This window comes from Halyomorpha halys, unplaced genomic scaffold (genome assembly GCF_000696795.3).
Source record: "Halyomorpha halys isolate HHAL.00 unplaced genomic scaffold, Hhal_1.1 Scaffold1207.1, whole genome shotgun sequence".
NCBI lineage: Eukaryota > Metazoa > Arthropoda > Insecta > Hemiptera > Pentatomidae > Halyomorpha > Halyomorpha halys.
The window spans coordinates 115,624-130,848 of NW_027105149.1; the positions used below are offsets into that span (position 1 = coordinate 115,624).

At 30.5% G+C, this 15,225-nt stretch overlaps 1 protein-coding gene across 3 annotated transcripts in view; it reads left to right on the forward strand.

Annotated features, from left to right (window-relative positions):
- The window catches only part of LOC106688804 (small ribosomal subunit protein eS7), a 59,577-nt gene that overhangs the window by 42,557 nt on the left and 1,795 nt on the right, over window positions 1-15,225 (forward strand). Inside the window, exons 1-4 of one of the 3 annotated variants that reach the window (XM_014433448.2) lie at window positions 4,865-5,096; window positions 6,166-6,327; window positions 8,580-8,761; window positions 13,334-13,484. In XM_014433448.2, coding sequence (XP_014288934.1) covers window positions 6,166-6,327; window positions 8,580-8,761; window positions 13,334-13,484 — 495 coding nt within the window. In that variant the 5' untranslated portion in view covers window positions 4,865-5,096. Of the gene's footprint in view, window positions 1-4,864; window positions 5,097-6,071; window positions 6,096-6,165; window positions 6,328-8,579; window positions 8,762-13,333; window positions 13,485-15,225 lie in introns of those variants that run through there. The other 2 variants (XM_014433447.1, XM_067048874.1) reach the window with 2 other exon arrangements.

Here is a 15,225-nt window from a genome sequence, read left to right on the forward strand (position 1 = left end):
AATAAGGCCAATCTGGACATATGGAGTTCTTTGGGGCTCCACTAAACCTTCGAATTCCTCTAGTATTCAATCCAAAATCCTTCGTAAAATCCCCAATGGTCCTTACTTTGTCACAAATAAAATCATACATAAAGACCTTAATGTTTCCTATGTAACCGATCTAGCCCGAACCAGATATCACTCCTTCCATTATAAACTCCCTAACCACTCAAACCCCCTAGTTTTCTAACCTCTCTTCCATTCCTGACAATCCTCCGAGGCACCTGAAAAGAAGATGGCCATGAGACCTGCTAATGTAAAACGTCATTAGAGTGCTGGCAATGTGTAGTTTCTCTACACCCCTCTAAAACTCCAATTTAACCGAGATCAGATTTACTAAATGTACTATAATGTACAGTTGTAAATAGCAATAAATAAATATTTAAAAAAAAAAAGAAAGTATAACCCCTCTAAAAGCTATTCACATCTGAGTACTTTTCAATCATGAAAGCAAACAGTATTAGTTGATAAATACAAGTATGCAAAATACATAGTACAAGCACTAATACGTTTAGTTTCATGATGGGAAAGATTATTAGTGATGTTACAGGAGTTAAGAAGTATATGGCAACAGTGCATATGTCAGTGAAATAACAAGTTAAAACAATAATTAGGCTGTAGTCGTGGGAGCTAGGGTGCAACGGTACACAGTAGTGGGAAACTCCCTTTTTTGTGCAAAAAACACTGTTTAAATCTTCTGTAATTCCTAGGTTATTCTAGGAATGTGTTTTGTTCTCTTTTCTTTTTTTTTAATTTTGATAATATTTTCAAGTGTAAAAATATAACTCTTGATTTCTCCATGATTAAAATCATTTTTTCCTATAAACAAAATGTTATTCTGATTCATAGTAGTTAATTTTATTATTATTTTCACTTATTTTAGTTGCACCTTCCAAGAAGGCCCCTGAGTTAATACGTCTCAATACGTCAATGAAACTTACACTAAAGTTGCTCCAATATGTACTCTTTTATAGGAAAATAGTCTCATAACAAACGTCGCTAGAATTTAAAAAGTTTTTCAGCCAGCAATATTTTATTAAATAGCATTTCTATATACAATAGCCAGTTATCATCATAGCAACTATTTGAGTGACCCAATAGAAATTACTGAAGGTGTTCTCCAGGGAGATAACTTAAGCTCCTTATTATTTTCTTTACTTGCGCGACCATAGACACATTTGTTTAAAAAAATGAGGATATCGCTATACGAAGAAATTATGACCCTCATTTACGATGATTTATATTGATGACCCTTATTATGATTTGATATTGATTGGGGGCTCTATGACCGAAGTCCAATCGAAACTAAATATCTTAAATATATACTGCATATCAAACTCCTTGGCCGTTTATAAAAAACTGAATTGTTGAAAACTTATAAGGATAGGCCTAAAAGAAGCTAAAGTGTATATTTCGAGGGGAGTATTATAGAAGAAGTACCTGAATATAAATACCTTGGTACAGAGTTTAGTTCATCAGGACTTTTTAACCGTGCCATGAAACTATAGTATCTAAAAGTAACTCAAGCATCGGAGCGGTACTAAGTACCTGTGTGAAGGCTAAAATAATTTCGTGGGATACCAGGCAGAAACTTTACGAGTCTTATGATGTTGAGTTGTATCCTCTAAGCTGCACCTATTTTGGGCAAAAAGTACATAGAGGAATTCAAAATATACAAGCGAGGTATTACAAGCGACTATTGTGTTTGCAGCGAAACACCTCACACTTTATCGTAAAACTAAAAGTGGCACCCATTCCTGTGGGATATCACGTTTTAAAGCAAACACTGTCCTGGCAAATAAAAATACTTAACATGAGTTGTACTCGCTTCGTGAAACAATGTTATATAAAGCTACTGCAGCTGAACATTAACAACCGTTTGAGTTAGCAATATAATTGGATGACGCAGATAAGAAAATTATTAGAAAGCTTCGGAATGTTTGACCCGATACTACTTAATGATCCGATGAGTATCAAAATTAAAATGGGGGAGATCTTGGATAGATATAGGGAATTTGTAAAGGATAAAGACCTGTGTTACGGTTAGTACAAGAGCCGGGAAGAAAAAAAGGCAGTTATCTCACCCCAATTTTTTATTACTTAAATGAAAACTATGTATAATTACTAGTAAAAATTCATGAGTCTGCCAAGTATAGGTAGGGGGAATAAAAAATGGTTGCTGTTTCAAAGCGGTAAACAAACTAATTTTTCATTCGGAGCTCTATATCTCAAAAAGTTGGAACAACACAAGAAGACTTAAGAGAACGTCATTTTAAGAAGAACAAATTTTCTAAAATATGAGCCCTAAAAGAGCTATTTACGTTAAATAGTTCTCCAGATATAGCTTTTTAAAAAGCAAAATTTCTTAAAAATCTACTGAAAGATTAGTAGTTAATTAATTTATATTGAGAATTCTATATCTCAGGAACTATGTGACGTACAGATGTCTATTAGCACTCAAATTAAAGCTAGTTTAATGGACTATAAAGAAGTTTATAAACTTTACCTTCGTAAAAATAGTAGTTTTCTTGATATTTGCTAAAATATATTGATTTATAGTTGTTTGGACAATAAGTTTGATTTATGAAAAATTTCATTTCAGAAACCATTGGGCGCACAGATGTCTGCCATCGCCCAAATTAAGGCTAGTTAAATTTACTACAAAATAGTTAATCATGTTTATCTTCGTAGGAGTAGTAGTTTTTATGATATTTGACAAAATAAATTCACAAAATGTTAATTTCTAGTTGTTCATATAAAATGTTGGATTTTTGAAAAAATATGTCTCTAGATTCATAAGACCCACATTTGTCTGCCAACACTATATCATAGACCAAAGCGCCAGAATACATTAACTTGATATTTAATGCATTTTTTTTTATATTCAACCTTAACTCACACATCTGAGCCAGGTCATGAGATAAATAATGAATTGTAGTAATTTTAAAAAAATGGTGAGTTAAACATCGTTTAAATAAACTAATAACAAACAATATACCAAAGCTGGACTATCTACGTTCGTTAAAATAAAACAGTAAAACAAAAACGCGCCAGAATCCATTAAATAACAAGATATGCTTTTTAGTAATACCTTCAACTATAACTTCCTGGAACGAAATTAGCATTCCATTAATATTTGATATGTTTGTTTTGACAATGAGATATCGGTAAAATTATGGACAAACCTGGGCGTTAAGCAACTGCTTATTAATAATTTTCAGTTCCGCTGATGTTACAGATAAGATTAAATTAAAGGAAGGAAGTAATTGAATAAACAGTAGCCAGCCTTGTTCATTATGGCCATGAAATCATAATAGTAGTGTTTAGTCAAATGACATGATATTCCAGAACAAGGTTTGATGTCTTAAACCATTTTGAATGCCGATATTACATATAATTTGTAATAACATGTATGCTCTTTCAAAATGTTATGAAACGAAAATTGTGTAGATTGGACATTGCTGTTAAGCAATCACTTAGGTTAAGTTTATCGTTTAATAAATATATTTTTTCGACCTTCATAACAGGTTTGCTATAATTAGAGTACAAACATCTTGTGTGTGTGATAACATACATGTAAGATTAGTAGATATAGATGACAATAGATTTATGCTTAGTAAGTATTTAGAATGCCTTTGTTTTACAATTTAAGAATGTACAATAAGATTCATTACGACGGTTATTACCTTTCAGAATTGATGATAAGCAAATACAGTGGTTATTTTAGTTAATTAAGAATAATTATACAGTATAGTCGACTAAATACTTCTAACAATTCGTTAGCTTATCTTGCGATGTAATATTATTAAATATTTTTTAATGTAATCATTTAATGCAATGAAAGCTTCAGAACTTATGTAACTTGCGCTATATTGCTTGTCGCTTGCAAGAGAAATGTAAATCAGAAAAAGGAAGGCCAACAATAGTTCACCTAAATAATTGTAAAAAAATAAATTTCAATAAACAATTTAACAACATTCCAGAAGCAGAACCAGAAATTTTCTACAGTCAATGAAAACAGATTTGCTACTTTTTTACATAAAATTCTAAGAAAGTTGAAAAAATTATTCAGAGCCATGACAGATTGAATCCTGTCTTCATTTAAGGGCCATGATTTTCAAAATATAAAATAACTTTATATTTCAAATTAAAACAAATCTTATTTTGTTCCGGATAAAAATATGGGGGATATAATATAAAATTATTTTAAAAATTAAGTTCCTTTTTCATTGAAAACACCCGCGCCCCCCCCCCCTACGCCTTCTCCCAACTCCTATACATCAACCAATGCCACAGTTTCATCATAATTTTATTTTAGCTGTTTAATTTTACGACTTAAAATCACCAAAATATTAAGATTTTCTCCTATTTACTAAGTTTAGAAAAATCAACCTAAATATTTATATTTAATAAACTTTATAAGTTCAAAAAATTCCATTACCACCAAATTTTGACTAACAAAAGAGCATTAACCATATACTGCCCGGTTCAAGTCAACACTGTTTCGATCACTAATAAAGCAAGAATTACGCAGTTACATAATTTATAATTAAAGATTAATTCATTATTCAATAAATATGCATTATCATGCAGATTGCGTTTCTTTTAATTTGTATTGTTATTAATTTGAATTCAAAATACTTATATAGTCTGTGAAAGTTTTTACATTAATTAATTTATATTTACATGAATAGTAAAAAATAACTCGTTATATTTTTTAATATAATATTAATTTTTATTTAGGATTGTCGATACATTAAATTAAATGTTTTTTTTATTTTGTATGAATTTGTTTTTTTAAGTTTGCGATATGTCATATTTAAAACATATGGCAGATAGAAAACATATTACAGGGTTGCCACTACCCTTTTCTTATATTTTTCAATATTCAGTCTTTGAATTGTTATTCTATGACAGAATCACTTCATCTTAATTAGATTTATTATTTAACGAGAATCGTTGTTGTTCAACTCTATTTATTTACATTACCAGTGCGCAAGAGTAGTCTCTTTGTCTTGAAACTTTCTTTTGGTCTTTCCTTAACCTTCAGGTCTGAGGTTTGTATTTAGACCGAAATCTCTTGTTTGTTTTGTAGATTTTTTTACCTTTATACTTTTATGTATTATAAGGTCATCATTTTTCAGATACATTATATTTTATAAGTGTTTTATTTTATTGGAACAATAAGCGAAATTCTTAACCAAAAATCGAAACTTCTTTACATGTTATACTTTAAGAGAAATGAAAAAGTTTCTTTTGGTTTACTTTTTATGTCTCCATTACTTTAATTACATTTTTAAATATTTATTTTTATTTGTCTTACTTAATCAAAATTACCCTTTAGCATTATATTCATGGGTTACCTCTTTCTATCAGGCAGTATAAGTTGCAAAACTTAAAATCATTTTATAATCTTGTGCATAATAATATACCATCCATATTGGGGATTCTGGAAATCAACTATTTCCTGTCATTACACAATTTTTCCAAATTTGAAGATTCAAGTTATTTACTATCAAACTGAGATTTTCCAAGGTTATTTCAGGTTAGAATAAAATTATTGTAATTATCATATTGACAGATTAGTTACAATAATAAGTAAGTAAAGATCTGTTATAATTTTATCAAAATAACTTTATGACATTTAATTTCCTCTGATTTTACTTCTTGAAGGTGCTCTCGAGATTCTGATGTGCTTCTATTGAATAGTGTTTCTAGACAAATTTTTAAAATCATGAATATGCCCAATAATGGCTATTTATGTTATAATAGATGAACCTTATTTAGTATTTTCACCTATGTGATTAGTAACATTCATTAATTATTTTTTATTACACCTTACTTATCAGATATTTAGACATACCAAAGGTGTTTTTGACAGTATTAAATTGTTATCAAGTCTGATGTGAAAATGTATTATTTAAAAATATATTTAATGAATTAATCTCATAATAATCTATGAAGAGCCCATAGGAGGAGGTAATGCTAAAAGTTAATGATTGGTGAGATATCTCGATCAAGTAACCTTAAAATATTCCCAGAAGATAATGTGGAAAGTACTATCCCTCTCCTACCTATTCAAATGAAAATTTTAAATATTTGTCATGTTAATCTTTTATTTTGTAGATGGCAAACAAATTCAAAAAAGCAGGCGGTGCTGAACCGGACTCCTTTGAATTATCTCTTGGTCAGGCACTTCTCGATTTGGAACTAAACAGTGATCTTAAAGCCCAGTTACAAGAGCTCTATATCACAAAGGCGAAGGAGTTAGATATTGCTGGTAGGAAGGTATGATACTCAAATTATTCATTAAATATATTATTCTGATTTCTTATTTTGTTTAACAATTATTTTTAATCACTTATTTCCCGAAGACTTCTTGACTTTTAAATAACGAATAAAATGATAAATGCCATTTTTTTAAAAATATTATTTTCCAAGCTGTTTTAAGTTGTTGATGACTTATGGGAGAAAGAATCAGAAATTATTATTTAAAAATGTTTAGTTTATTAAGTCACTAACGTTATCAAGGATCCAAAAAATCCGAGAATATCATCCAATAACAAATCATAACAACTCAGTAACATTTAAGATTAGTATGACAACTTATAGAATCTGTTAGATATCTATTCTTTATTGGTCAGCAGAGGTAAGTGTTTGACAGATTCTACTCCATACATTAGAATCATGGACTTTTTTGTTATTGTAAAGAAAATAATATAAAAAATTGGCCTTAGAAATTATTCTTCGAAATCATAAGTGAAGTGATTAAAATTTAGTTGATGTTACAACTTCTGTTTTTTGGAGTTATAACTCACTTTTTAGTGTGATTAAACGATAGCTATAATTACCCTAGACTTGTTGCTACAGTTTTTCGGGATGCCACTCCATTTGGGGTAGTTACCCTTAGCTTTTTTTTATCATGTGGATTAGAGTTAATGCTAAAACTATACCGTTGTGTCTACGTTTTAATCACTCCTCATATTGAATTGTATTGGAGTGGCAGTCAAGTTTAAATACCTTTAACTTGATTGTATTGCCTATTTGTTATTTATAAATGGTTCGATCCACATTTGAGGTGTTGATAAAGTGCCCACACACTATCTACTTCATCTTCAACTCTTGACCTAAGATATGTTGACAATGTAGTCATCAACTATGTATGAGTATTTGTACTTTCTCTTAAGAGTATTCTAATATATTCATAAACTATTAGAAACAATAAAAAGAATCTTAAATATAAGAAAATGGTCAGGGTTGCGGTTAAAAAAAAAAAAAAATAGTTTATAACTATTTATTGTCTGACGTTTTGCCCCACTTTGCAGGGCTTCATCAGGGCTGTTCAAAGCAAAAGGTTAAACCTAAGCTCTGAGGCGAAATGTCGGACAATAAATAGTTATAAACTATTTGTTCTTTTTTTGACTGCAACCCTGACCATCTTCTTATATTTAAATAAAAAGAATCATTTGATTATTATTTTGATGATAATACTTCAGTTTAACCCTATTCTGCCATTAATTCAGATTTTGTGAAAAAAAGATAATTACACATGTTTTTTGTTAGAAGAAACAAAAAAGATTTTTTTTCATAAATGTCATCTATGGGTACTCCTAGGGAATCAAATACATTATTGTAACAGTCGGCAGTAATAAATGTATTTATTAAAGTAATTGGAATTTCTACTAGGGGCTATTTCCCAAAAAGACTAATTCCTCAAGCTCATTACATCAAATTTCCTCTGTCATACTTATTCTATGCTTGAAATCGTTTATGTATAGACCAGAAAAGAAATTAAGAAAAAAAAAAGTATACCATTATGGAATGGTGGAGTTCTTTTTCATTGCTTTAAAAACAAAATTGGGATTTATTAAACCCATATATGAAATAAGAAACCAACTGATATTCTTGTGTTTCATAAACTATATTGATACTCTTTTCAATACAGAAAAAAATCAATAGTTTCTGATATATAGAAGAAAAGCTCAAATTTTGATATTTTTTGCAAAAAAATAAATCTAAATAAAGTTCCTGACATGTGGTTGGTAAACCACAGATTTGTTTTCAGTGATCAAAAAAAAACTGGGGTGTATCAAACTGAACAACAATACATCTTTCTTATTTGCTCTTCAACTGAAGAAAAAGCTTTATTTTGAAGAAAAAAAAAATCATACTTCTTATTTATTTTTCACTTCAGTTTAATTTAAGGAAAATGTTAAATTGTTTGAAACAGAAAAATAGTTTTTATTGGATTGATTATTTATTCAAATAACTTTTTGCCGACTAATTTTTTATTCCATTAAATAAAATTTTAGTTTAATATCAATGACTCAAAATTTATTCAGAAATTTTAATTTTTTTTTTAATCTAATGAAATTTTATTCATGATTAAGAACTAGAAACTTAGTCACTTTTTTAGTCAAATAGATTTTCAACCTACTAATGCCCAACTTTGTCGCCATCCCACATTAAGTAGTTCTAAGTTACTACTAACAATATTTTTGTTAGCTTAAAGTAATAAAATCATTTACTTTTATTTACAGTCAATTATTATCTACGTTCCAATGCCACAATTAAAGAGTTTCCAAAAAATTCAAATTCGCCTCGTCAGGGAGTTGGAAAAAAAGTTTTCTGGTAAGCATGTTGTGTTTGTTGGAGATAGGAAGATTGTTCCAAAACCAACAAGAAAATCAAGGAGGAAGTGCAAGCAAAGGAGACCAAGGAGGTAAGTGTTTTTTTTAATGATCTGTTATAGTAATTTTTCTTTGCTTGAAGAATTATGTATTTCTATTATATGATGATGACACACACTATTTATATCATCTATTTTTAAATGTTTTTTTACATTTTTCTCAAAAACAGCTTTAGAAATTTTTATCAAAACCATTCCATCTCTGTAAAATTATTATGAACTAGCTAGGTCTTATCCTCATTGAAATAGTAAGATAGGACTTAAATGCTGAATTTGCAAGAATAATTTCTATAAAGTTTGTATATTTGAAATAATTAACCATCTCTCGCTATTAGTAGCAATAAAAAATGGATAAATATTAGTTATGAAACAATTTGATAATCAGCATAGAGGGGAAAAAAAGAAAACATTTTCTCAAATAGAAAACAAGTTTCTGTTAATAAAAATAGTAATATCGATTTATACTGTATTGCTTATGTATGCATTAGAAAGCTAAAGATTTTATAAATATTTATATCTGACATATAAAGTCATAAAAGGTAATGAAGAGTGGAAAAACTTATTTGAAATTTATGTCTAAACCAGCTGACCCAGCAATGCTTTTCTCTTGCTAGATTTGAGTATATATAGAGTAAACGAACACAACCAGAAGTTTGATATCAATTATTGTATTTAGTTAAAATCAAACATATAAGTGCACCTTTTTTTCTTTTTATAACTTAAATTTTAAATATAGTTTCATTCAGTTTTAAGTTTCTATTTGGCATTTATGAAAGCAAATCCTTTTTTTTTATTTCTATATAGGGACATACAACGAAATATTATCCATCATAAAATAGTGAAATCTTCAATCAGTCTGTAAACCTGAAATGTTGGCATGTAATTATCTGTTATTATATTTTTATCACTAAACTAAATCATCTGATTGGAGGAAGATAGTCCAGGTGGTGGTCAATAAAGGTTTAAAAATAGTAACAAAAAACTATTTATTGTTAACCAACCTTTCACCCCAATTTGCAGGGCTGATAAGAATGATGTTATGATGCCAACTGAGAAGAAAAACTTTTTTTTTTTCGTCACAGTTGGCATCAGAACATCATTCTTATTAGCCCTGACGAAGCCCTGCAAGTGCGATGAAATGTTGGTGAACAATAAATAGTTTGTTGTTACTATTTTTAAACCTTTATCTTCCTCCAATCTACTTCATACAGTCAATTATTTTCTTCCAATATGAATCAATTGAAAGCATGTCACACATCTTGAATGTAGAAACACAACTCAAAATAATAATAATGGGGAATTGTACCAAATATTGACAAAACCTATAAATTTGCCTGAAAAGCTGTCTGTCAGCTTTTACCTGAAGTTATCACAGTAATTATTTGGTTAACATTTATTAAATTAAAACTAGCTTAGGAGAGGATAGGGAAGGTTCAGGAAGGTAGTCCAGTCAACTTAGTAGGTCTGTTCCAACAACCACTTCTGACTATCCAGAACTGAATAGATCATGTGCACTACACAATTTGGGAGGAAAAAACACTTTGTACGCATGTTCCGTACATTTCTGGACAGTCAGAAGTGGTTGTTGGAACAGAACTAGTGGAGATAAGACTGGGCAGTGGTGGAATGTTTGCCACTGCATATCTCTCCCCTCCCATTATCCTCAGGAAAACTTATTAGATCCACTATACCTTTCACACTTTTAAACTGTTTTCAATCTTCTTGTGGATTTTTCTAAGAAAAAAGGAAAAGTTTCCTTCTGTGGAAAGTTTATGGGATTCTGAATATATTTTTATAACACTATATTTAGTAAATATTTGTATAACTTACATTTTCTTTCTCAGTGTGAGACTTGATCTGAGGTGCTCACATCATCTGAAATTCTACAAATTTTCATTATTTCTACCTATAGTTTATCTAAGAGTACTATTCTACACTAAAAAATCAATTCGCTATTTTCATTGTGAATATTTAGAACATCAAGATCAAGTCTTTCAAATGCTATAACATCTTCTTCGTCCATATTGTAACGAATTTGAGCCATGATCTATTTTCATTCAATGGTTTGCATGGCCTCTTCTTATACCATGCTGGCTAAAATCTCTTTTCTGTGAAGCTTGTTTATTTTATTGTTTTTATATAATTTCTAGTTTTTGTTCTTCTCTTTGGCTGGAATGTTGCTTTTGTAATGTATTCTTTTTCAACTTATTTTCATGTTTTTTTTAAAAAGCTACTTTCTTTTCATACTTTTTTCTGTGGCCGTAATAAAGCTGTTTCCTTTTTCTTATTTTCTCCTTCATCCTTTTTAACTTCTTCCTTCTTGAAGTTTGTTTGCATGGTGTCTCCTGATACCATGTTGATTGAAATCTCTTTTCTGTGAAGCTTGATATTTTTTAATTTCTTCTAGCCTTATCAAACCAAACCTAACTCATTCCGAGACCTTAATTAATAATGAAAGACATGAAACAAAGAACTCAAAAAGACTGATAGAAGTGTTGTCTCATTTCCTGCTTTTTCTTGGATACTGGCAACATCATTTTGGAGAGAAGAGTCTTCAATTTTTTTTTTTAAGTAGCAATAACTTCAACACGATTCAAGCAATTTTCACAAAACTTAGGAGTGGTTTAGGGGCCCTATAAACAACACAAAATTTCACAAAGTGAGTCTAATTTGAGAAGTTAAAACCCGGAGATAAAAAATAAACATTTGAAAAAAATTTATTATTTGAAACTACTATTTCTCCTTTATAAAGGTTAAAAGTCGTTGATGTGAATAGGAGCTACAGAAATTCAGCTTTCCAACAGTCATATTAATGTGGGTTCCATACCACATTATCTGCACCCCAAGACGAGTATTTAAAAAAAAAAAAAAATTGTAAATCAGTAAAGTAATATAGGAGATCTTATATTTTCTTTTTCTTCTTTCACCAAACGGCCTTTCAAGACGAATATCACTAATTTTCACTTCTCAATTTTGCTTTTGTTCTCTCCCAGTATCTTCTCATCATTTCTGTGTGCCTTTACTTCCCTCTTCCGACCACGCAGTACTCTTCCGAGATCTTATATTTTGTTTTTTCTATGGTTGTTATAACAGTCAGTTTTGAGTAGCCTACAGTTTAGCCATAATAATCTGTCAATTGATGGATATGTAATGATCTTTTGGGTGAATATTTCAAATGATAGTCAGTTTTAATGACTCAGATTATTTGAGATCCTATGATTATTTCTTGTTTTTATAGTATTTTGAGTTCAAAATACTGAAAATTATTGTATTAATTCCAAAACCAATTTTAAAGTTTGATGGCACAGATTATTCAGTGAGGTTTCTTGAATGTTTTAAATGTGAGTTTAATTTCAACTCAAAGTTTGGTGACAAGCAAACATTTTGACACCACACGTTCTGATGGCTTCCAAGCTTGATATGCTTTCTATAACGATATCCTATGTTATAGCTAATTAGTTTGAAAAAGCTATTTAAATATCAACTTTCAGATCACCATTGCAAGTCTTGATCCAACTTCTTTCAGAATGTAAAATTTCCATCCTTAACGATTAGATGGATAATTTGAAATGTTTGATATACTTTCTGATTACTATTATTATACTGAGGATCGGGAATCCCTTCCTCACCTCGACTTAGTTGGATCTTTTGTGAGTTATCCCTCTATGCTTCTTACCAAGTTCATTAATTCTTTTGGGTCTGTTCTAGTAATGTCTTCAGGTTCCATTCTATCCTGTCCCAAATACTGCAGTCTTTAGAAGACAAGGGCTTCCCATTCACACAGAATGCTGTGCCTTTCCTTTGTCTTCCATAAATAGACGCCAGGTGGAATCCTCCACCTGCTTCTTCTTCTTAAGATGATATTTTAAGGGGCAATGGCCCATGAGATGTCCTGTTATTACCCTCAATACATTTTCAGTAAGGCTAAGGAAGATAGAATTTTGCCTTTTCCTTTGATATTTCAATAAAGAGCTTGGACTGCTTCTCGTTTCCTTCTATTGCCTCATGTCCCAGAGTCCACATCGAGGTCAGTACATTCTGATTAGTAATACACCATGGAATCAGACATATTGAATGGGCTTCATTACAATCATACCCATTAAAACGTTATACCTTCTAAGATGTTCTGTATCACCATCTTACTCATAGTCATCTATGTTTCTCTTTGATAAAGGAGTGGAGTACAAGACCTCCTTTTTAGTTTTGGAATTAAAAATAAGAATGGATGAGAATAGTTTCAATGGTAGTATTTCATTTTCTTAGTAAAATTTCAATCAATCCAACTGCTAAACTTCATTTTATTTCTTCCAGTGCCAGTAATATATATGGTTCTAAACTTTTCTTATTTTGATCAATTACAATTCAATTTTTTCAACCTTGCTCCTATTATTTTTTAATACCTATATACCAAACCTTCAGTGCTTGTTAAATATTTATTTTTACCTCTAACTTCATAATTTTAACAAAAGCTGTAAGATTCCTGATCTAGAAAGTCAATTGTTACATCTTTTCAGATTGATGTGATAAAGATTAAGGAATAGTTTTTTTCCTCTACTATCTTATTCATTTTTTTTTATTACAAGTTTTTGAAGAGTTTTTTTTTAGTCGAACACTTACATCAGTCTATGATGAGATCCTGGAAGATATGGTATTCCCTGCAGAGATAATTGGCAAAAGGATTCGGATGAGACTTGATGGTAGGCAAATCATTAGAGTTCATCTAGACCGACTTCAACAAGTGAATATTGAGCATAAGGTAAGTCTACGTAAGTCTAAAAAGAAGATTGTCAAATGATTTTTTTTTTTTTTAAACAAAGAAAATTTTATTCAACAACAAATAATCTTAATATTATTGAATTATCCTACTTAAATTTGAGAAATTATCATATTTTGCTGAAATTAAGACCAGATATTTTTCCAGAAAATTTTGTTGAAAATAGATATAGAAAATAGCCCTATATTCCTGGTCACCGTATATTCGGAACTTTACCAGGAATATTGTGGGCTGCTCATCAATGGGTGCCGAATGATGGCACTTCATTTTATAAAGGCACCTGTTTCATCTCCCTTATATTAAATCTGTCAAGACTAGTTACGTTAATAAAAATAAATCACAGACATTTGGCATCTTTTGATGTGTGCTGCCCATTGTGACCCATCCTGGAATCCCATCTTTAAAGGGCAATAATGAGTGATAGTGTTATTCAACAGTAAAGACTGATGTGGAAAAGACGGGTTTGTCACTTCCCAATGGTTTTAATATTGTGTATCTAATTATTAAATATGAGTGACCATGTTAAAAGGTCTCTAACAACGAAAAACCAAATTGATAAAAATATTACAAGTAGTTATATATTAAAGAAATGCATAAATCAATTCCAAATATAATAAGATAGTCAGGGTTGCGGTCAAAAAAGAACAAATAGTTTTTAACTATTTAATGTCCGACGTTTCGCCCCACTTTGCTAGGCTTCATTGATGTCTGTTTAACCTATCGCTTTGAACAGCCTTGATCAAGCCCTACAAAGTGGGGCAAAACGTCGGACATTAAAACTATTTGTTCTTGCAATCCTGACCATCTTTCTTATATTTATAAATTAATTCCATTAAAGTAACCCAATTTAAAAAACATAAAAAATTGTAGTCCTATTTTCAAAATTGCCTTGTATGTGGACACATACTCTAATTATGTTTTGAAGAGAAATAAAATCCAAAACAATGTCGATAACAAAACTTTTTGTGTTTCTTTATTGGTCATAATACTTTTTTCAATGCTGTTCTAAAGTAATTCTTTGAGAGGGTCCTCTATTTTATTTATTTTTAGAGATTTCTTGAAAGTTAACATATTGATTGTTCTGTAATGTAGTGCTGTCAAATTATGATATTTATTTATACCAGGTGGTTGTGTTAAATCGTCTGACTCCTAATGATAAGTACTCTTGACCAGAAGGCCTCGACAATGCGTGCACATTTAAGTAAGGTAGTTGGTTGATTATGAGGTGAATAGATAGGATGAGACTTACAGGTGCCAGCAGTAAGTTTTCTAAGGATGGTAACCTCATTTACAGGGTACTATTCCTGTAGGTACGAAGGAGGAATGCAAGCCCAGAGGGTTTCAACCGCTGGGTCTTGTAGGAAGGTGTCTTCGTTCTACTGGGTGTTATTCCTGCAGATAGGAAGGGGTATTTAAGCCCAGAGGGTAACCAGCTACCGGGCCCTACAAAAGAATAAAAGGTAGAGGAAAGAGGAGGTGACCAGTAGGAAACAAGCGTCAAATAAGACACTTCATATATTAAAAAAAAATAGGTTGGAAGATTATACTGAATATTTGCAGTCCCAAGAAGGTACTGTTGTAGCACCACCTCTGGGGTATTGGTTCTGCTAAGCATAGAAGGTCGGTGAGAGAGACCGCCTGTAAGAACTAACTTTTTTGTGATTCAGTATATTATTTTGGTGAACTTTATTTATTAAATCAACATATTTACAATTATAAAATA